The sequence below is a fragment of the Anopheles merus genome, chromosome 2L (assembly GCF_017562075.2).
Source record: "Anopheles merus strain MAF chromosome 2L, AmerM5.1, whole genome shotgun sequence".
NCBI classification, from domain to species: domain Eukaryota; kingdom Metazoa; phylum Arthropoda; class Insecta; order Diptera; family Culicidae; genus Anopheles; species Anopheles merus.
This window is the reverse complement of record NC_054083.1, coordinates 1,184,895-1,209,699: the sequence shown is the minus strand read 5'-3', so window position 1 is coordinate 1,209,699 and position 24,805 is coordinate 1,184,895. Positions and strand designations below refer to the sequence as shown.

Below are 24,805 nucleotides of genomic sequence, written 5' to 3'. Positions count from 1 at the left end.
ACTCGCACTAGTGCAGCGAGTGTTCCTCTGTGCGCTCCCTTTCTTGCCACCACACGAAATCGTCAGTTCAGCTCAAGCGTTCGCCGTGAAAGGCCGCGCGCGTGTTAGCCTAAGTCCCGGGCGATCGAAGTTTCGCTAAGTGTTGAAGTGTTGTGCACATTGAAATGAAGCTGCGCTTTTCTTTCACCATTTATCTTAAATGTGTGATTTGCACTGCTTTATTTCAATATTTGTTTACTGCATTGAACAGCAACAACGGTATTCATGCAGTTAGACGGTTTTTTAAATAAGATGATTTTTTGAATATAAATAATGTGTGTGATTTTGTGGCAAGATTGTGTGAAGCTATGTGCGAAAATGCCCCTTTATTTGCAATAAAAGTGATAAAATATAAACCAAGCTTAATGTGTTCAAGTTTTTGTTTGGTTCGGGTGCACCAAGTCCGAATGAAGGGAAGCGCACAGCGTGCTACGAAAGAAACAAGTGGGAGGGGGTGTCAGTCCAGCGCAGCGCAATTCGCTGGAATCAAGTGGGAAGGGGTACCAGCTCAGCGCAGCGCAAGCCGAAAGAAACGGGAAGGAAGAGGTATGACGAAACAGCGCGAGCGAGCGTTCTTTACAGCGAGAGCGCCTCGTGTATTTTAAAGGCAAGCAAGAGAGCGCATTCTCTCCGTGGTAGCGCTCCATCCGCCATTTTTAATTTCGAGCCCAAAACAACGGACTACGGATCCGATCTTGGGCCGGGCCCCCACCGCGTGCCCTACTAGCAATGAGAATGAAAAAGTGTACGACTTTCAGGCGAGGGGCATGTAGAAGCATGGGGAGACGGTTGGAAATACGCGGAATTACGCGGAGGCGCGAGCGTGTTTTGGTTTCTACACAGTTTTTGCACTCACACAATTACACATGTGTGAATGTGTGCGTTCACTTTCAGCCTGCGCGCTAAGTTTGGTTTTCTCGCAGCGGCATGCGGCTATCGGTGTCTCGCTCGCACTAGTGCAGCGAGTGTTCCTCTGTGCGCTCCCTTTCTTGCCACCACACGAAATCGTCAGTTCAGCTCAAGCGTTCGCCGTGAAAGGCCGCGCGCGTGTTAGCCTAAGTCCCGGGCGATCGAAGATTCGCTAAGTGTTGAAGTGTTGTGCACATTGAAATGAAGCTGCGCTTATCTTTCACCATTTATCTTAAATGTGTGATTTGCGCTGCTTTATTTCAATATTTGTTTACTGCATTGAACAGCAACAACGGTATTCATGCAGTTAGACAGCTATTTTAAATAAGATGATTTTTTAAATATAAATAATGTGTGTGATTTTGTGGCAAGATTGTGTGAAACTATGTGCGAAAATGCCCCTTTATTTGCAATAAAAGTGATAAAATATAAACCAAGTTTAATGTGTTCAAGTTTTTGTTTTGATTCGGGTGCACCAAGTCCGAATGAAGGGAAGCGCACAGCGTGCTACGAAAGAAACAAGTGGGAGGGGGTGTCAGTCCAGCGCAGCGCAATTCGCTGGAATCAAGTGGGAGGGGGTACCAGCTCATCGCAGTGCAAGCCGAAAGAAACGGGAAGGAAGGGGTATGATGAAACAGCGCGAGCGAGCGTTCTTTACAGCGAGAGCGCCCGGTAGCAAAAGGTCCTGAGAGTTTTCCATCCACCCTCACCTGGCATGTGACGTTGGTCATAGTCATTCTAACTAGCCTTATCAGTTTGGCCGGGATTCCAAAAGAGCTCATAGCGTCATAAAGTTTTACCCTGGCTATGCTATCATATGCGGCTTTGAAGTCAATGAAGAGATGGTATGTGTCGTGTCTGTATTCAGCCATCTTCTCCAAGATCTGCCGCATGGTGAAGATCTGATCAGTGGTTGATTTTCCGTTTCGGAATCCTCTTTGATAGTTTCCTACTATCTCTTCGACGTGCGGGACAAGGCGATCCTGAAGGATCAGGGAGAATATTTTATAGGCGGTATTCAACACCGTAATACCCCTGTAGTTGTTGCAGTCCAACCTATCTCCCTTCTTGTATATGGGGTAGATGATGCCGAGATTCCAATCACAAGGCATCGATTCGCTATCCCACACCTCAGTAACAATTTGATGAATCTCGTTTTCTAGTCGTGCACCTCCATTCTTGACCAGTTCGGCTGCAATTCCGTCGGTTCCGGGTGCCTTGTTTTTTTTCAGCCGACGGATAGATTTTCGTGTTTCTTCTATGCTAGGTGGCAGTAGCATGTCACCATCTGCTAGTGGCGCTTCTAGCTGTTCGCTAAACTGGTCATTGAGTAGTTCATCAAAGTACTGAGCCCACCGCGAGAGGACCTCTGGCTGGTTACTGACCAGATCTCCATCCTTGTTGCGACAGCAGGTTACCTTAGGTACAACGTTGTTTCGGTGACCTGCTATCGCTTGGTAAAACTTTCGTGTCGGTCCGTACGCCTCTCTGGTTTGCTCGAGTTCCCGCATGTTTTGCTCTTCCAAAGCATGCTTCTTGGAGCGGTGAACTCTTTTCTCTTCGCGTCTGAGCCGTGAATATTCCTCTGCGCATGCCCGCGTTCTATGCCGTTGCTGCATTGCTCGGTATGCAGTATTCTTACGTTCGGTCACTTGTCTGCATTCATCGTCGAACCAGCCAGATTTGGTGTTGCCACGACGTGGTGGGAGTATATTTCTTGCACAGTTTATTATTTTTGTTTTTAGAGCGTTCCACCTCTCGCTCGTAGTTTCATATCTGTTTTCTGGTAGTAGAGACTCGTCTAAAGCGGCTTTGAATTCCTGTTGGACAATAATGTCCCTTAGAGAGTCCGTGTTGAGCCGAGGCTGCGTGTTTTCTCCACCCCCATTGGCGTGGGGGCGGGCGATTCTAAAACGTATCACTAAGCCAACCAAGTAGTGATCGGAATCGATATTGGCTCCTTGATATGTTCTGACATTTAACAGACTCGACTGCGTCGGCGGCTTATTAACACGTGGTCGATCTGGTTGAAGGATTCGCCATCCGGGTGCGCCCACGTCATTTTGTGGATGTCCCTCCGCGCAAATTTGGTACTTCCTACAACCAGATTGTTCGCTGCGGCGAACTGGACCAATCTACTACCATTATCGTTACTGTGCTCATGCAGACTGTGACAGCCAGTGTATTGGCGGTACATTGGCTCCCTACCGACTTTTGCGTTGAAGTCCCCCAGGATGATTTTGAGGTCATGCCTGGGGCACGCATCTACGATTCTAGCGAGGCGGCCGTAAAAAAGGTCCTTCTCCTCTTCCTCTTTATCTTCAGTAGGGGCGTGAACGTTTATGAGGCTTATATTGAAGAATTTGCCTCGCATGCGCAGGGTGCATAGCCTATCGTTTATAGCCTTGAAATCCATGATTGCGGGTTTCAACCGGGGACCTACGGCGAAACCCGTTCCGAGCACGCGGTGGCGGTCGTGGCAGCTGTAGTAAATGTCGTAGCAATGCTTACCACGCCTGTTCTGCACACCGTTCCCTAGCCACCGAATCTCTTGTAGAGCTACGAGGTCCATGCTCAGTGTAGTGGTGAGTAGAAGTGTAGAAAATCTTCTTCATACACCCCGTGCAGATTATGGTCACTGCTGGCGGCGAAACATTCGATCGTTGCAGCGTTTGGGTCAGTTCGACCCGGTTGGGCCGGTTCGACGTGGCAGCGGCTTTAGCAATCGGACACTATCGATTCATTTCATCTTCAAGGTATGCTTACCCGTTTCGGTCAGTTATCGGGTTGTATTGCCTTCTTACGACGCACGGGTACGTTTAAACTGTCAACAGGCTTTAGAAAAAATGTCAATTAAAAGCTTCCACGCTGGAACGCTCGATGACAGATTGGAAGTGAGGATTTCAAAAGAGTTACTCCCGCAAATTGATGAGACGGAGCTAAGCTTATACCTTTGCTGTAAATAGGATGGGGGTGGTAGGAGGTCTTCCGTGCGAGTTAGATACAGTGTCCAATTCCCAGCGTTAGACTCACATGACAGACGTCTTTTTTCGTTTACGTCTTACCTTTGTATTGATCTGTCTAAGGGCGATCTGTTCAAATGTGATGCAGCGGGTAGACACAACTCGACGTGGAAAAGCTAAAAATGAGATATTCCACGAGACGCTGTCTATGAGTGAGAATGTCAGATCTTATATTTGAAGTCTTTACGGCCATCTATATGTTGCTCTATCAATCCTAGTCACATTGTATTGACGTCACACTCGATGGGAGATCGATGGAAATGTCTAATAATTTAAGATAAAATCACGTAGCAGGAAGTACATATTCTTGATAACTATGCAAGCTAATTCTTTATATTATATAACAATTATTATGAAAACTAAGCGATACGGCAAAGCCGTCCCTCTCGCATTAAAAAGTGCAACTATTTGTAGAAACTTCCTCCAGCTGTTCTGATCCAGCCATGGGAATCAAGACATCCGGCTTGCGATACCAATTGAATCGAATACACTACCACTCCAGAACGAAGTTTAGTGAGGGCATCCCTTTCTTACCGGACTGCTAATTAGACGTTATTTGCCTTTACCCATTTCCTCATGCTAATTCTGCCACATGCTCCTCAATTTTTCTCACCGTTTCGAGGTGTCCATTGGGGCGAGCATTGCGGTTGTCGGTGGGTGTCAATCCTACGGGTAAATAGATAAATTTGTCGAAAGATATTTCCAAAACTTTGCCCATGTGTTGTGTTGTTCATGTGATCGGCAAAGGTACGATCAAATAATGTGGTATCCGTTTTAGTGTTTTTTTGTTTCCTTTTGTTTTTGGAGGAGGTCGCAGGAGGGTTCGTTCATTTAACATTTTACTTTGCTTTGCTTCCATCAACGCAACGCAGGGAGAATAACATACACACACTCACGGCAGAATTAGCAAAACAAAGCAAAGTAAACCAATCTTCGAATTTATTACCGATTATCATCGATTTTTGAATACTTCTGAAGGCTCTGCTCCCCCGGTGGGCGCGGTAATGCGAGTTTTTGGGCTTAAATTTGCATCAAGCTTGTGTGTGAGCGTTTTTGTGCATTAGCTCCCGCAAATTATGAGTAAATGTTCGACGGAAAGCGCCTCCAATCGTATGGAGCGGCTGCGGCTTCTAATCGGTAACTTCCTTTCGACCGTTTTTTTTTCACTTCAGAGTTAATCGGAACTAATTCCATCACCGAATGCATGCAGTTGTTGTTGTTGTTGTTGTTGTTATTTATTACTGCTGTTACCGTTCCATATGCAAGATATTTAACCTAGCAGAGATGCTTCTTTTGCGCAGAATTGTGACTTAATACCCCCCTGCGGTGAGTAACAAATGTCAATGTGAGAAACGTGCGCGAGTTTAGTCACGGTGTTAAAGTGGGGCAAAGATTAGCCTGGACGTTATAGGACGCTGGACGTACGGTGGTTGCCGTTGGATGACCGGTTCCCCGTCCGGCGGCATAGCAGATGATCCCAAGACACCGTAAATAACGTTTGCGAATCGCTCCCCAAAGTCTATTCCGTCGACGTACGTTACAGGCAGCTACGAATGTCGGGATCTGTCTTTTTGTCCATTTCCAAACAACATCTTCTTATACCTTTCATCGGAAGCAACAAGTTATAAAAATTGATATCTGTTTTATGTCAGACTGTTTGTACCTTGCTTGATGTTTTACATTACACCAGAGTGACCCAAAAAGAGAGTAGACGTTAACCTTTACCGGACTTCGACCTGATTTTGTAACTTTTGTTTTCATCCTGTTTGGTATCGATTTGTCATACCCGTTCCTGGGAGCCTTGGAGCGCTCGTATTACACGAATCGATCATGACATAAATATTGACAAAACAATTGCATCTTTGCGTTCGTTGGTGCGATCCTTTCTTTCCTTATTTAACTGCAGCACCGACATCTTGTACCAGCCATGTATCGACATATGTCCATCAGTCCACATCAATCCTGGGGTGTGTGTTCGTGACCACCTTGCCCAGTTTTCGAAGGTAAACCCTAGCACTTTTGGTAATGAGAACGTTTAAATTTCGTTTTCATATGAAAATAATTAATGAATATTTTAAAATTCTGCATTTTTATTTTATAGTAACTTGATTTTTGGCTTGGTTTAGTAAAAATTAAAAATTTTATTGTGAAAATTGTGAAACTAATATGATATTTACATTATCCTTTGCAACATCAACGCGTGCCGCATTATAGGCTATCGAGGGCCGCATGCGGTCCGCGAGCCGTAGTTTGGAGACCCTGATCTAGATCATTTATCAATTTTTTTTAAATCATAATAAGTGGTTTTTAGTTCTCTTTCATTTCCACGTTTGCTTTTGTTGAAATGTGTTACAACTTAACTAAATGAACTAAATTTAATCAACCGACCGTCAATTTCACGGGCTCTGTACATATATATCGAATATCGATTGAGATAGATATATCTGAAAATCTTTGAATGTTATGAAAATAATACTTATGCTAAAAACGCATGTTATGATAAATTTAAGAAAAGTTAAAATTAAGATATTAAACAAAAGTTATTTGAAATATATCATTTCAAAGTTTAAATTTCGTCAAATTGACGGGTTCCGTGAATCTAGTGTAAAACAAGCTCAAAAAGGAAAAAATATAGAAGGAATAAAATAACCTAATTTAATCGCAAAACACAATATAGCACAATATAACAAACAAAAAAAGGTATGAAAAAAGAGTAAGAAAAAAATTATCTCCTCCCACAAGGGATGAACATGTAAAGAAAACAACATTTCTTTCCCCAAAACAAATAGTAAAAAAAACAAACCAAACAAAACAGAATAAGAAAATAAATGAAACTGAAACACTCCAAATCTAGTTATTTTTTCCTAAATCAAAACTCAGTTAAGCAACACATCTAACAACTTCTTCTTGTGCTTCTTGGTTAAGTTCTAGCATTGCCCTCCTACGATGTGATTGGCATCGTAGTCAAAAGCTTGGCTATATGCCAAAGTGGATTTAAAAATATCAGGTGGTGGAATCTGGAGCATTTTGACAATTCGTCACTTCACGTAAGGTCCCCAGGATTCAAACTTTGTTTACATTTATTTAATTTGTTCATATAAGTTATGTACCTCAGTTGTTCAATTAAATATTCTTTAAAAATATATTCGGGGCTTTGGGAGTTCGTATTTAACATTAAAACATAGATTGAAGTGTGTTACTTTGTGTTATTCCGTGAATTTATTTTATCATTCATTGTGTTTTCGACATTTTTGAGGATAAAAATTAAGTGTTTAGTACCGCATACGGTAGCATGTACTGGTGAGGAGAAGTGTAGAGGAAGAGGAAGAAAGGTAGAAGGCAAGAGAAGTGAGGAACAAGAATTTTCGGCGTAAGTGTGTGCGTGTTTTTTGCATACGCTGCTTGAACTGGGTGCGCGGCGCTCAGCGGTCAGTCGCGATTGACTCTCGCCGATTCATCAAGTGTCCCGTCTTGAGTTCTATCGGAAAACCCTGTATCATGTCGATGGCTTCCTATGCTGTAATACAGGGTTTTACGATTTATTGGTCGTTTCCCATAATCATTTGGGCTCGTCTCACGGTTTATTCATCGCGGCCCATAGATTGTTGGTTTGTTTCTATAATTTATTGGTATCGTCCGATTGTATATTAATACAAATGAACCAACAAATTCTAGAAATCGCCCAAAAAATCGTGGGAACATTCCAAAAAATATTGAATACAACCAAAAAATCATGGGAATCAACCAATAAATCGTGGGAAACCCTGTAAGCCTCATACTATCTGTTATTGAGCTTAACATCGCTGTCTTTTTCTCTTTGGTTATGTGTTGTATTGGTCTCTTATTCGGTGGTTGTCACATCGTTTATATCACAGAATTTGTCTATCACAGTTCGTTATTGTGTTTTGTGTATTGTATATTGTGTATTCTTGGTGTTTCTGTTGTTTGATGTTCACCCAAAAACACTAAATACTAGCACGAAGAAAGTACACCTGACACAAGCAGACCAATAGACAAACCAAATAACACAATCCATGACAGACTGAATTTTAATACAAGTTGTGATACCTCAAACTAGTGACATAAACCAGACCGAACCAAAGCAAAGTTAAAAAGAGGAAGAGATATAGGCTGTCAAATATAAGCCTACTCTAATAGTAGCCAAAGTGGATTAAAATATCAGGTGGTTGCTAAGGGCCTCTGGGGGGTCGCCATGGTTGAGGAACTTTACGTCATTTGAAACCCGTGATTGAACTTTACGTGAGATTGATGACGATACCGGGATCTACGGATCGCAAGACTGAAAACACTTTTTCGAGTACATTATCACCCCCCAGGGACATATGGTCTGATTGCAGTATTTTTTTAATTTTGGAAAATCAAACTGTGGTGCCCTTCACGATTCTAGTCAGTTTTATACAAAAACACACACTCGAAACAAAACCACACACAAAACTAGCCTACGATTTTCAGGCCTAGATTATTTTAGCCTTAAAGCTAGAATTAGATTCGAGTATCTGCTCGAAAAAATGGGGAAAAGGTGGTGTTTTCATTTATCCCAAGATCAGATGGTGGAATCTTGAATCAAAGTGTATGTAGTCCAGGTGGTCTCATATCATGTTTTTATAACCAAATTTGAACATCACTTTTTGACAGGATGGGTGAAAACTTTTGTTCAAACAAGCTTTCTTGAGACTTGACGAATTCTCAAAACACTCTTAAAATTTTCATTCAGAAACAGAAGCGATAAAAATCAGCCTTCTAAATTCATACACCTTGGGATAATCCCACCTGTATATTATACCTACTTAGAAAGCTGCTCGAGCTGCTATACAATGCAAACATCTGACAGGCTGAAATTTCCGCCTACGAACTTACAACGGAAAGGGCCCCTTTATTAGGTTTTCCATACTGACTAGTTAATTTGGTTCGGTTACAGGGTTTGCAAGATAATTATTACGGTATTTAATAACCTAAGGATGCGTGCAACGGATTTTTTAAAAGACAACGCAAATTTCATGTGATTTTTAATTCCAGGGGATACATTAAGACAAAATGATTCTACATTGATGCTGCTCCTGGGACTAATCCCGAACCAATGTCGGAGCTAGAATTTTGCAGAACTCATTCTGCTGCTGAAACTGATTCCAATCCCATATATGTGTTAGAATTAGTCATGAACCTGACCCTGGAACTGATCCCTACCCCTTACCGGTCCTTTAACTCAGTGATCTCCAGCCTATGGTCTGTGGAATTAACAGAAGTGGTCCGCGAAAAAAATGATTTTTTAAAGAAAAGCATATTACAATACATATAGTTCATTTTAGCCCCATATTGAAGATTAAATTTTCTACAGGCGCGAGAAAAGAAATAAACATTAGAGTAAGATTTAAACATATTTTTGATTAAAAACGTTCAACTAAGTCAATACAATGTTTGCCCTACGAACCGATCCTGACCCAATGCATATCCTGCAACATATACCTTCCTGTACTGGAACTGAGCCCAAACCCATACTGGTCCTTGAATTGATTAAGATTCCATACCAATCCTGGAACAGGATCCTGACTCCGGGCCCTGATACTTACTTACTTACTTATCTGGCGCTACAACCAATTTGCGATCTTCGCCTGTCTCAGGAGTGTCCGAAACCGCTAACGGTCTCGCGCCTTCGTCTGCTAGTCCGTTTTACCGGCCTTAATGGCGGACGCCTCCACGCCATCAAAAAAGACTTTACGGTCTGGGTCGTCCGTTTCGATAGGTACAACATGGCCTCCGGAGCCTGGCGAGCTTGAAAGGCTGCAGGACAGTGAGGTAAGGTATTGATACAGTTTCCTTTTATATTTCGGGACCTGAATAGTACCTGAATGTGTCTCGCTCATGGAAGTATGCAGTCAAGTTGTTTTCCTATTGATTTTTTCTTGTTGCATCGGGTGGTCTCGCGGTACTATCGTCAATTCGAACGCCTTAACAACATGCCCATCCCATAGACTGTCGCCTTAAGCAAGGATACAGCTACGTGGCACTTAATAAGTATCGACAGCCTGTATAGGCCGACATTACCCGTTACCCCTAAAAGAAGGTTATTTGTTTCAGTTACTTTTTTTTTAACGAAATGTTGTTTCGATGTTTTCATGCATCCGTCACCTAAAATAAGACGTCTCTTTTCTGACTTTGAAGCTTGCTGGACAGTTTTTCGGTCTACTAATTGGAAAACTTTACTTACACGTCCTAGATGACATTATTTGGCTATGTCTAAACCAAAAATTATGCCCATATATGGAAACAGCTCAAAAACCACAGAAAGGCGTTGATCTATTGAATTCTGACTGTAATTTGAATCATTGTTCTCCTCACCTTTCAAAACACTAAAAACTAAGTCGGCGTTGCATTTTTCATGATGGATATGGTTGCCATTGTAAGATGTAAACTGAATGAAAATCTTTCACGCAACCACTGGAAAGTTACGCTGATCAGCCTTTATTAGAATTTAATATATTATATTTATTTATTTATTTATTATTATTATATTAACATATATTTTAATCGTTTTAGACTGTGTATAATGATTTGCTTAAACATATTTTAAGAAAGCTATCGTTGAACCATATGGCTTCCTAAATAACCAGCTCGAACTCTACAGCTGATTTGAGGCTGTTTAATGAAAAATCATTCCGATGTCGTACTTTGTGGCTGATTAATTATCTCTTACTTAGAAGTACTTTGCGGAACTATGGCGCTTTTTAACTAGCTCTCGGTACTCTTTGCTTCATAGCTTTTTAATGCATGGCACCGGTAGGTGACTCTTGTCAAATTGTCAAAATCTAGCGCCGTCAATAATTTTATTACTGCGACACAAGTAAGATTAGTTCTTTGAAGAAGGGATTTTGAGGTAAGTGATTGTGATTGTACAGGAAATTGTGATACATTTCGTGTAATTTATGAATATTAAGGATTTAAAAATATTCAGACGTACACAAATAAAACAAATCCTGTTGTTTATTTCATGGATATTACTTTGGTTGAAAATAAAACACAAAGAAAAATATTCCCCGGCACCCTGACATAAGGAAGCTGCTTAGGCGCTATTTAGAAGGACCACCTGGAACTTTGATTATGTTTATCTACTTCAAAAGGCGAAGTCAAGCAGCGATCTTTAGCATACCAAAATTGGCTGCTTAAGCAACTTTGGCTATTTGAGTTTTAGCCGTTTGCAATTTCACAGTGAAATAATTTTCCGGAAAGACAGAACATTTGGAGAGTGAAACGGTAAATATAAATTTTTCGTCCGATTGAAACGGAAAACATGAACCGCCTCACCAATATTTATTTATTCATATATATAATTGTCCTGCATACTTGTGCTACGACAACTTATTGTTAAGCTTCAGACTAATCCCTATACCAACGACTATTACCACCGAAATTGAATAGGAGGCTCGACTAATAAGAATCAGTCGAGAGATTAAAATCAAAATGATCAATCCAGTCGTTAAATTGCCTTGACATTGATAATAAAGGATCGTTAGATCCATAAAGTGTGCGTCTAGGTACGGTATGGAGTAAATTACGCGATCGAAGTGTTCTAGCAGGTGCATAAATGTTAAACTTTTCTAATAGAGAAGGTGTATCCAATTCATTATTTATCAATTTGCTAACAAACACGCTTCGATTTACTTTTTGACGATGTTCAAGCGTTTGAAGACCTAATAACAAACAACGGTCCGTGCATTGAACGAACCAAACAAACATAGAGTGATTTTAGGCTAAATAGATCATAGCATTCGCGAAATGGACGATAAATAAATCCTAATAATTTATAAGCCTTACTAACAAAATTGTAAAAATCCGAGAAGAACGTTCAGCTTTGATCTTAAGTCCGTCGGCAGCATGTGTCTGATCTAGGACTAAGTCCTACATGCCATAGAATAATCGAATTCAATTGGGTGTTTTATTCTGTGGAACGTTATTATAAAGTATTTGCCCATTGCGAGTTCTAGATCATTATCTAAGCACCAAGAATTAAAAGAGTCTATGAACTTGTGGTGGATTGCTTATAGCAATGTCTTAGTTGTAATCAAGTAGCCATTGGTTACAGCAACCGTGGTTACACTGAATATCGAATAAATGTAGTTAGTCTTAGTTCACTCTTAGAACGGTTTACATCGTCTTTCAATCGCTCTTACATTGGTGACCCCGACGTGATCTCCGGATTGTTATTAGTTCTCCTAATTTGAAAATTTGTGAACGAACATGTCTACCGAAAACGTTACTAACGAAGAAACTTCCCCTGCTACTGCAGCCGTTTCGGTTAAACTTCCGGAATTCTGGAAGAACGATCCATCGTTGTGGTTTTCGCAAGCTGAAATTCAGTTTTTGTTGGCCGGCGTTCATAAGGATGAAACAAAATTTTATCATATTGTCGCTAAACTCGAACAATCCGTGCTTTGTCATATCGCCGATTATGTAAAACAGCCTCCTGCGACAGGAAAATATGAAGCCGTTAAGCAGCGCCTCATCTCTCGATTCGAGCTCACGGAACAAGCCAAAATGGATCAGCTACTTGGATCGTACGATTTTGGAGACCTTCGTCCTACGCATCTTTTAACGAAGATGCAGGAACTTGCTGCCGGATTGAATGTGAATGATTCCTTGTTAAAAAGACTATTTCTGCAAAAACTTCCAGCTAATATACGTGCAATACTTAGCATCCACGATGGAAGTCTTTCGAAGCTGGCGGAGATGGCAGATAAAATGATAGAAATGGCTCCTCAAACATCAGTTATCCATGCTTCTGTGCAAAAAGAAACGACGGAAAATTTAGCAGAAGAAGTTGCTGCCATGAAAGTAGAGCTACGCCAAATGAAAGCACGGCAACCTGAGCGCGGTCGATTGCGTTCCACTTCTCAAAATCGTACCAATGAAAACATCTGTTGGTATCACCGGAAGTATGGAAATCGAGCTACGCGATGTCGAAGCCCTTGTCAGTATCATCAGTCAAAAAACTAGATTTCCGCCCATCCGAAATCGGCGAGGTGGGCGGATTAAGAATTAGTCGCCGTCTGCAAATCTTCGACAAATCTTCTAGTATTCGGTTCTTAATCGACACGGGATCGGATGTATCGATAATACCTGCATCCAAGATAGAGAAGACTCGAGAACCATCGCCGTTTTTACTCCATGCAGCAAACGGAACGAAAATACGAACGTATGGGAGCAAGTTTGTTTCAGTGGATCTCGGACTACGCCGAAAGTTTTCGTGGAATTTTTTGCAAGCCGACGTTACTTCTGCAATTATTGGTGCCGATTTCCTCGCGCATTTTGGTCTTCTTGTAGATCTTGGAAACAGAAGACTTATTGATGGTGGTACGAAATTACACACTGTTTGTGGATTATCGAAATCTTCGGTTTACGGTGTAACAACTATAGCAAAAGATCATCCTTTTCGAGACTTGCTGGTCGAATTTCGAGAAATCACCGCCCCGCCGACAATGCGCACTGAGGTAAGACATAATGTAACCCATCATATTCAAACCACTGGACCTCCAGTTGCTTCCAAACCTCGTAGAATGCCGCCAGACAAACTCCAAGCCGCTAAAAAAGAATTTGAGACCATGATGGAGCTCGGGATTTGTCGCCCTTCCAAAAGCAGTTGGGCAAGTCCACTTCATTGCGTACCGAAAAAGAATGGTCAATGGCGCTTTGTCGGAGATTACAGGAGTTTAAACCGGATAACTGTGCCAGATCGTTATCCTGTGCCACATATTCACGATTTGCTAAACAATTTCTTAGGTAAGAATTGTTTTACCACTCTAGATTTGGTACGAGCATATCATTTTGTTCCGGTCGAGGAAAGCGACGTTCCAAAGACTGCTGTAATCACTCCGTTCGGGCTCTTTGAATTTACCAAGATGCAATTTGGATTATGCAACGCGAGCCAGACATTTCAGCGCTTTATGCATCATGTCTTCGGTGATTTGGATTTTGTGGTGGTGTTTGTCGATGATATATGCATTGCATCGTCTAATGAGGAGGAACACCTATCGCACGTGCGAACTGTCTTTGAGCGTCTCAAATCAAACGGCTTGGTACTGAACTTGGACAAATGCAAGTTTGTCCAAACAGAAGTTAACTTTTTGGGGTATCACATCAATGCATCTGGTATCAAACCTCAAGCTAATCGCGTTCAAGCCGTTGTTGATTACAGTCGTCCGATTACGGTGAAGGATCTTCGACGATTTTTGGCATTGCTGAATGGTTACAAACGCTTCATCCGGAATGCTGTCTCATTGCAACAACCATTGCAAGCACTCATTATTGGGAATCGAAAAAACGATACAAGAAAACTTCAGTGGACGATCGAAGCAGACGAAGCTTTCGTGAAATGCAAGGGAAGTTTAGCAAACGCAGCTTTATTGTCCTATCCTGACTCGTCAAAACGAATGGGACTGATGATTGATGCTTCGGATACAGCGGCAGGAGCTACTCTACAACAAAATGTCGCTGGCGCATGGCAACCGCTGGGGTTCTTCTCGCAGAAATTTTCCCCTTCACAGAAAAAGTATTCTGTCTTCGGTCGCGAGTTAACAGCCATGAAATTAGCGGTGCAGTATTTTCGACATCTAGTGGAAGGGAGAGAATTCACTATTTATACTGATCATCGTCCGCTCACGTATGCTCTGAATTCTAATTCAAATCATCTTCCTCATGAAGAACGATATTTGCAGTACATTTCGAGTTTCACAAAAGATATTCGGCACATTAGTGGCAAAGACAATTCTGCTGCAGACGCATTATCCAGAGTCAACACCATCTCAGCTCCTTCAACAGTGGATTTTGAATTATTATCGAAAGCGCAGCATGACGATCCAGAACTACAGAAGCTACTTGCTGATCGAACTACATCGATGAACTTGCAGTTAAGATCATCTGTTTCAACTAATCAATTGCTGTATTGTGATGTGTCGGATAATGTACATGTCAGACCGTATGTACCAGAGAAGTTACGGTTAGAAGTTCTTCGCAACATCCATTGCCTTTCTCATCCCGGTGTTCGAGCAACGAGAAAAATGGTTGCGCGAAGGTTTGTTTGGCCCTCAATGAATCGAGACGTCGCCCGCTTCGTCAGATCTTGTATTGATTGTCAACGATCGAAAATCCATCGGCATACATCTGCGGCGCTCAACGAATTCGAGCTTCCAAAAAGTCGTTTCCGCCATGTTCATATCGATTTGGTTGGACCACTTCCGACGTCGAACGGAAAGCGGTATTTATTAACGATGATCGACCGGTTTAGTCGTTGGCCGGAAGCAGTTCCTTTGCCAGATATACTAGCAGAAACAGTCGCTAAAGCATTTTGCGAATGTTGGATTTCTCGGTTTGGTGTTCCAGAAACAATCACGACCGATCAAGGACGACAATTTGAATCCGAATTGTTCACGGAATTGACGCGGCTTCTTGGGGCTCTCCGTATTCGTACTACAGCGTATCATCCCGAAGCTAACGGTCTTATCGAGCGTTTTCATCGAACGTTAAAAACTTCGCTCACTTGTGTCGATTCGAAACGTTGGTGCGATAAACTGCCGTTGGTCCTGCTCGGTTTGCGAACTGTTATCAGGGAAGATATCGATTGTTCTGTTGCCGAGATGACATACGGACAGCCACTACGAATTCCTGGCGATTTTTTGGAACCCTCGAAGACGGAAATATGTCGCTCAGAGTTTGCCAAACTGCTTTGCCGGACCATGCAACAAATTGGACCAATCAGAAACTCGCATCATGACAAACGATCGGTATTTGTTCCGAAGGATTTGCAAAGTTGCAAAAGCGTTTTTGTTCGAATCGATTCAGTCAAGCGGCCTCTTCACACCCATACGAGGGACCTTTTCAAATAATCGAAAGGCATGAAAAGTATATGGACTTAAATATGAACGGTGAGAAACGAAGGATTTCGATTGATCGTATTAAACCAGCATATATTTGCGAAAAGGATTCGAATGAAGATAACGAAAGAACAAAAGTTACGCCATCCGGTCACCGTGTTCGGTTCTTGGCGTAACTGAGGGGGACTCTGTGGTGGATTGCTTATAGCAATGTCTTAGTTGTAATCAAGTAGCCATTGGTTACAGCAACCGTGGTTACACTGAATATCGAATAATTGTAGTTAGTCTTAGTTCACTCTTAGAACGGTTTACATCGTCTTTCAATCGCTCCTACAAACTGTTGTGTGGCCGGTCTGGTGGTACAGTCGTCAACTCGTACGACGTAACAACATGGCCGTCATACGTGCGCCCATACGTAAGACTCGATCGTCAGCATACATAAAACAAATATTGGATGGAGCACAAGTGGCCAAATCGTTGATAAACAGTAAAAACAACAACGGCTCAAAGTTATTACTTTGGAGTACTCCAGATAAACTAACGAACTCATCAGACACAACATTAGCAATTTTGACTCTATATCGACGATTTGATAAGTAAGAATTAATCCATGAAACAGTATCATAAGAGAAACCAATGTGCCGAAGTTTCTTTTCAAGGAGTTTGTGATTCACACTATCAAAGGCAGCTTTCAGATCGGTATAAAGTGCATCTACTTGATATCGTTGGTCAAAGGAATGAGTACACGTTGAAACAAATTGAAGTAGATTGGTAGTAGTGGAGCGTCGGGGTACAAATCCATGCTGGCAGGTTGCGATGTAGGAAGTGCACTTAAGCAAGATAGTTCTTTGTACAGTTAATTCGAATATTTTAGCTGCAGCACACATCGAAGTAATGTCACGATAGTTATCAATTACGCCTTTATCACCCTTCTTGTGCACTGGAAACATAAACGAACATTTTCACTCGCCGGTAAATTCGAACACATTTCGCTCCACTCAGCATGTTTTATAATCTCAGTAGTTGGGGAATTGAATTTCCTTTGTTTTGGTGTACGATGAGAAATATTCCGAATAATATTTAATGAAACATTGCAAAAAAAACAAATTTTCGATTTCACGCAAGGTCTATACGGCCATTAAGCAGGTGAGATGGTGCACACACGTTGCTGCGGGACAACAGCGTCGATGAGTCGATGCCACCGTCAAGAAGACCATCGATGAAAAAGCACTACAGTCTGTTCCTGAGTCACGCGGTTCTCAACTTCCGCGGATTTGGAGATACGCGCAGTGGCGGATTTAACGGTACGCGGACTGAGCGGCCGCGGGGGCCCCGTCAATTTATAGGCCCCGTGAATGGTAATTCAAGCATATGCAACAGTGTGTACAGTAGTCTCATCAAAAACTTCTGTGCCCAATAGGGGCCTCATGGACGAAGAGCTATCCCTTGATATTTTTTTTTACTATATTGTTTCATAGACTTGAAAAAACGATCAAGTATAATTATTTGTTGTTAGGCGGTGTTACACTGTACTGTTAGGCGGTGTTACACTGTAAATTTCCATTTACACGTTGACAACACTATTAACAAGGCATACAAGATGCTAGGTTTTATCTTTCGACAATTCCGATAATTTAGTTATGTCTTAAGTCTTATGTCGTTGTTTACTTGTCTTGTGCGCTGGTGGGTGATGACTGCTCAGCACTTTGGTTCCCGAATTGCACTACGGTGCTCAGTAAAATAGAGGCAATACAACGGAAGTTTACAAGACTTGCTTTATAATGCGACCAATTCAGAGGACTTACAGCCATGCCAAGTTATCGCTCGCGTTGCCTTCTGCTTGGCCTATAGACGCTCGAACGCCGTTTTAAGGTAAACCAATGTGTATTTGTTGCTAAAATTCCCCTCTGAGACCTCTTCGCTCTCATAACTTGCTTGTTGATGAGAGCAGGCATATTTTATATGGATACAATGAGCCGTTACTAACTATGACAAGGCAATTCAATACATGGTCTTATCACTTTTATTTTAATTTAACGACCAACACATTTAAAGAATTTAAAATTTTAGCGACACCGGATTAAGGCAGATGTTAGGGGAATAAGTTAGGGATTAGGTGTTAAATACCTAAATAAATAAATAAAATTATTAATAAATAAATAATTGATTTAACTTAATGGGAAGTCGAGGGACCAAACCCCCCCCCTCCCTCCCGCACGCAAACCACTACGGTGAGTTTAAAACAAAGCCAACAGCAATATCCACCCCCCCCCCCTAGACACCAACAGATATCCAACAAATATCAAATCAGTTCAATTTACGTCAAGAATTTTCCAACGCAGTATAAATTGCATTTTTTTTTCTTGGTGTTTAGATAATGATCTAGAACTCGCAATATGTAAATACTTTATAATAAAGCCTAGACGACTATCAATAGTATTAGCAGTTGTAGTGCTCCATCCAGAGCATACATACCAAATTCTAGCACCGGACGAACAATGCTGCAACAGACGGTTGATACCGCTTCGCGAAATTTTTTTGGTCGTCCTGAAAATTAGAACAAGCAATTGATTTCCTGTAGCAATGACATCATCAGTATCAGCATCATCAGCTTCTTCAGTTAAGTATCAGTAAAAAAATCGATCGATCCGGCTGTCATGTTGGTGTCATTTGACACTTATTTCGCCGCAAATGTGTTTATTTTACTGATCTTTTTGAAAACTGCTTTTGAAAAGACACTCACGAGCAAAATGAACTATGTTCCGCATGTTCCGCTTTGTATGGCGAAAAATCCGCAACGCATTGAGCTGCGGAAATTTTCGAATATCAGAATAATTCTATAAATCGAGGTTGATGTGTTTTCAATATTGTGAGTAATAAAAAATCATTTATTATTTATTTAAAAAAAATATTTTGCCTACACTTAATATTGAGCTCGATAAGAATCGACTTCATGTAGGGGTAGGAAATGAAAGAAAAAGTTATACTGTCAGTTTTATGTGAGCGCCTATCGATTTTTTTCAATCGAAAAATGGTGCTGAGGCTTTGGTGCTCAAATGGTACTCAATTTGGTAAGTTTAGCGAGCAACATAGAGTAAGGTAGAGAAAAAACTACTGTCTTCAAGTCCGTGTAGAATGCATCGACATGAGCGCCACCGTCGATAGTACGAGTACAATAGTTAACTCATTCATTGTTTTGCCCGAGTAAGACTCGGGCTGTGCCTTTGTTCTTCGTTTCGATTCAATCCTCGCGTGGGGGAGAGGGAAGGAGTTAAAATAATGATAATGACACAGTTAGCACATCATCTTTTGTGTAGTGTAGAGTTGGGAGATTCAGGATTCGGAAGATTCGAAGATTCAATCCCTAGAAAGATTCGATCGGATCGGATGCCGTTTGTATTGTGATTCCGATTGGGATTACAATTCGATTGAGAGTGGGATTCTTTTGGGATTCTGATTAGGATTGGGATTGCTATTCGAATGGGGTACTGATTGTGATGCGATTGAGATGCTGATTACGATTGCGATTAGAATTGCGATTGAAATTAGAGGCTGTCCACGAGATACGCTATTAATGGGGGTTGAGAGAAACCACGTATTTCGAAAGTCGAATCACGCAGTTTTCATTCAAAATACAGCAAATATTCGTGTAACGTAGCATTTGACGAGAAGTTATAGTAACTAAATAAGTTATTTGATTTGATATCGAATAAAGGTCCGCTTATCTCGGGAACCTGTACTAATTATGAGGTAAGTACTGAAAAGTTAAATAATGTGGAGTAAAACAAAATGACCTCTTATTCCAGCTTTAAGTAGTTCCGTGCGGATATGAAATTAAGATATCATGATCAATAAACATTCAGCATTAGTTTGATTTTAATTATCGCTCAGGCAAATAAGAGTTTTGATGCAGTTGATGACCGCTAATTGAATGCATTATAACTGGAGTGCTTTTCGACAGGAATTTAGCTAACTAGAGTGAATCGCAATTTCAAAACACTTAAATGACAAAATATGAAACATCTGGAGTCTCATGAAGGGAAATTCATCACAAATGTCCATTTTCCCCACAAATTTTGGTTTTTTTACCTACGTATGCTATTAATTTACGCCATCACATTTTAATTTATAAATTACATCAACTTTAATTTATTTATATCGTTCAGGTCAGAGCCAATTAAAACAATCAATCCTTCGAACGGTCCCTACAGTTAGCGAATATGGTCCACTGACTGGAGTTCGATTATATCTCGGTCACCTATTGCAGTGATCTCCAACTTGTGGTCCGTGGCGTTAACAGATGTGGTCCACGAAAGATTTTTTTTTTTTTGAAAAAGAAAACCCTATTGCTATACATCTCGTACATTATTTATTTACAATAAAGATTAAATGTTCAACAGGCATGTCCAGGATACGATTTAAATATATTTTTGTCAAAAACATTGAACTAAGTTAGTTGATGTATGCTCTTGATGGATGTGGGCCGCGTAAAATGCATTTTCAAAGCCAAGAGGTCTGCGATCCTAAAAAGGTTGGAGAGCACTGACCTACTGTACTAAGTAATCGTTTAATATAAAACGGTTGCCAGAAGGAGAAGTGTCGTAATAATTGTTTGAATCACAAGTGTGTTTATCGATCATGATATCTTGATTTCATATCCGCACGGAAAAATGCATCAGAGACACAAATGATTTTAGTCGTTATGCGGGATTTTGGTCGTTATGAGAGGTATTTGTTGAACATTTGCTGTTTATGAAAAAACTCATTATGAAGAGTTCGACTGTTGTAGTAAACTACCTTCGACAACTCGTACAGCTCAATGCCAAATCCTTTAAAGATATTTCAAACTTGGTCACAGGTTGGTCATGTTGAGTATGAGATACAAAGCTGAAGATGACTAGAAACTGGACCTGGTTAGAATGAAACTGGTTAGAAACTGGACCAATTGCTCCTCAACCACACATTTTCCACACACTCCAGCACATTTCGAGTACATGCAACATATTGATGGGACGAAACTCTTCCGCTCTGGCAGCTCCGTTCGCTTTAGGAATATGTATTTATTACCAATGATTCCTTCCATTTATCCGGAAAAATACCCTCCTCCAGCGATTAATTGATCACTACAAGAAGAGACTATCCTATCACATGGACGCAATCCTGAATAGTATTAGAGTTAACATTACCTATACCCGTCCTTGGACAAACTGAAACAAATAGTTTATAATTTCTCTATTGTGATTTTCTAAAATTTGAATTGGTTTCTTGGAGCATCATTACAAAACAAAGAATCAGGCGATCTGGCGTTAGCAATATTTTGATTGATGTCTAAAACACTATTTACAAAAAACAAGTTGAATTACAACCCATTAAATTTAACAACAGAAATGCGTGATTCCTCTGACCTTAGTAAACTTTTCAGCACTTTCCATAACTCCTTGCTACTTCCTTTACTTGTTACTGCTACTTTTTTAGGGGCCCTTTCCGTTTTAAGTTCGTAGGCTGAAATTTCAGCCTGTCAGCTGATTGCATTGTATAGCAGTTTTCTAGCAGCCTGTGAGCTGATTGCATTGTATAGCAGTTTTAGAGCAGCTATCTAAGTAGGTATAATATACAGGTGGGCTTATTTCAAGATGTATGAATTTAGAAGGCTGATTTTTATCGCTTCTGTTTCTGAATGAAGATTTTGAGAGTGTTTTGTGTATTCGTCGAAAGGCTATCCGTTGTGTTCATCACCCACCCTGTCAAAAAGTGATATTCAAATTTGGTTATAAAAAACATGCTATGAGACCACCTGGACTACATACACTTTGATTCTGGATTCCATCACCAGATTTCTTTAATGCACCTTGGGATAAATGTAACCACCACCCCGCTGCGCAAATTCGAGCAGTTTCCAGCGCAGGAAATGTACCAAAATCTGCGCTGGCCAGTGCAGATTTGGCCTGGTCTCCCGCGCTGGACTTCAGCGATTCCTGCGCTGGGTCGAGCAAGTTTAGCGCCATCTGTTGGCGAAATGGACGAACTATTTATGGCGGCGGAGCAAAAAAACACGGTCAAAAAAAATTTAAAAATATTGGCGCCCATTTTCTCGTCCGCTTCTTCTCCCTCCCTCACCCTGGCTTGCCTTACTTGCGCTTCTACCCGTGCCTTCCGCCGCCAGCTGATTGGGTGTTTGTGGTGTATGCGTTGATTCATATATGTACAGTAAAAACAACAACGGCTCAAAGTTATTACTTTGGAGTACTCCAGATAAACTAACGAACTCATCAGACACAACATTAGCAATTTTGACTCTATATCGACGATTTGATAAGTAAGAATTAATCCATGAAACAGTATCATAAGAGAAACCAATGTGCCGAAGTTTCTTTTCAAGGAGTTTGTGATTCACACTATCAAAGGCAGCTTTCAGATCGGTATAAAGTGCATCTACTTGATATCGTTGGTCAAAGGAATGAGTACACGTTGAAACAAATTGAAGTAGATTGGTAGTAGTGGAGCGTCGGGGTACAAATCCATGCTGGCAGGTTGCGATGTAGGAAGTGCACTTAAGCAAGATAGTTCTTTGTACAGTTAATTCGAATATTTTAGCTGCAGCACACATCGAAGTAATGTCACGATAGTTATCAATTACGCCTTTATCACCCTTCTTGTGCACTGGAAACATAAACGAACATTTTCACTCGCCGGTAAATTCGAACACATTTCGCTCCACTCAGCATGTTTTATAATCTCAGTAGTTGGGGAATTGAATTTCCTTTGTTTTGGTGTACGATGAGAAATATTCCGAATAATATTTAATGAAACATTGCAAAAAAAACAAATTTTCGATTTCACGCAAGGTCTATACGGCCATTAAGCAGGTGAGATGGTGCACACACGTTGCTGCGGGACAACAGCGTCGATGAGTCGATGCCACCGTCAAGAAGACCATCGATGAAAAAGCACTACAGTCTGTTCCTGAGTCACGCGGTTCTCAACTTCCGCGGATTTGGAGATACGCGCAGTGGCGGATTTAACGGTACGCGGACTGAGCGGCCGCGGGGGCCCCGTCAATTTATAGGCCCCGTGAATGGTAATTCAAGCATATGCAACAGTGTGTACAGTAGTCTCATCAAAAACTTCTGTGCCCAATAGGGGCCTCATGGACGAAGAGCTATCCCTTGATATTTTTTTTTACTATATTGTTTCATAGACTTGAAAAAACGATCAAGTATAATTATTTGTTGTTAGGCGGTGTTACACTGTACTGTTAGGCGGTGTTACACTGTAAATTTCCATTTACACGTTGACAACACTATTAACAAGGCATACAAGATGCTAGGTTTTATCTTTCGACAATTCCGATAATTTAGTTATGTCTTAAGTCTTATGTCGTTGTTTACTTGTCTTGTGCGCTGGTGGGTGATGACTGCTCAGCACTTTGGTTCCCGAATTGCACTACGGTGCTCAGTAAAATAGAGGCAATACAACGGAAGTTTACAAGACTTGCTTTATAATGCGACCAATTCAGAGGACTTACAGCCATGCCAAGTTATCGCTCGCGTTGCCTTCTGCTTGGCCTATAGACGCTCGAACGCCGTTTTAAGGTAAACCAATGTGTATTTGTTGCTAAAATTCCCCTCTGAGACCTCTTCGCTCTCATAACTTGCTTGTTGATGAGAGCAGGCATATTTTATATGGATACAATGAGCCGTTACTAACTATGACAAGGCAATTCAATACATGGTCTTATCACTTTTATTTTAATTTAACGACCAACACATTTAAAGAATTTAAAATTTTAGCGACACCGGATTAAGGCAGATGTTAGGGGAATAAGTTAGGGATTAGGTGTTAAATACCTAAATAAATAAATAAAATTATTAATAAATAAATAATTGATTTAACTTAATGGGAAGTCGAGGGACCAAACCCTCCCCTCCCTCCCGCCCGCAAACCACTACGGTGAGTTTAAAACAAAGCCAACAGCAATATCCCCCCCCCCCCCCCCTAGACACCAACAGATATCCAACAAATATCAAATCAGTTCAATTTACGTCAAGAATTTTCCAACGCAGTATAAATTGCATTTTTTTTTCTTGGTGTTTAGATAATGATCTAGAACTCGCAATATGTAAATACTTTATAATAAAGCCTAGACGACTATCAATAGTATTAGCAGTTGTAGTGCTCCATCCAGAGCATACATGCCAAATTCTAGCACCGGACGAACAATGCTGCAACAGACGGTTGATACCGCTTCGCGAAATTTTTTTGGTCGTCCTGAAAATTAGAACAAGCAATTGGTTTCCTGTAGCAATGACATCATCAGTATCAGCATCATCAGCTTCTTCAGTTAAATATCAGTAAAAAAATCAATCGATCCGGCTGTCATGTTGGTGTCATTTGACACTTATTTCGCCGCAAATGTGTTTATTTTACTGATCTTTTTGAAAACTGCTTTTGAAAAGACACTCACGAGCAAAATGAACTATGTTCCGCATGTTCCGCTTTGTATGGCGAAAAATCCGCAACGCATTGAGCTGCGGAAATTTTCGAATATCAGAATAATTCTATAAATCGAGGTTGATGTGTTTTCAATATTGTGAGTAATAAAAAATCATTTATTATTTATGTAAAAAAATATTTTGCCTACACTTAATATTGAGCTCGATAAGAATCGACTTCATGTAGGGGTAGGAAATGAAAGAAAAAGTTATACTGTCAGTTTTATGTGAGCGCCTATCGAATTTTTTCAATCGAAAAATGGTGCTGAGGCTTTGATGCTCAAATGGTACTCAATTTGGTAAGTTTAGCGAGCAACATAGAGTAAGGTAGAGAAAAAACTACTGTCTTCAAGTCCGTGTAGAATGCATCGACATGAGCGCCACCGTCGATAGTACGAGTACAATAGTTAACTCATTCATTGTTTTGCCCGAGTAAGACTCGGGCTGTGCCTTTGTTCTT

At 40.9% G+C, this 24,805-nt stretch overlaps 1 protein-coding gene across 4 annotated transcripts in view; it reads right to left on the bottom strand.

Annotated features, from left to right (window-relative positions):
* Window positions 1-24,805, bottom strand: part of LOC121591884 (WW domain-containing adapter protein with coiled-coil homolog) — a 59,158-nt gene that overhangs the window by 14,145 nt on the left and 20,208 nt on the right. For 2 of the 4 annotated variants that reach the window (XM_041912930.1, XM_041912931.1), the window contains exon 8: window positions 23,857-24,121. The exons of 1 other annotated variant lie outside the window; for it this stretch is intronic. In XM_041912930.1, the coding sequence (XP_041768864.1) occupies window positions 23,887-24,121 (235 nt within the window). In that variant the 3' untranslated portion in view covers window positions 23,857-23,886. Of the gene's footprint in view, window positions 1-4,534; window positions 4,638-23,856; window positions 24,122-24,805 lie in introns of those variants that run through there. One more of the 4 variants, XM_041912932.1, reaches the window with a different exon arrangement.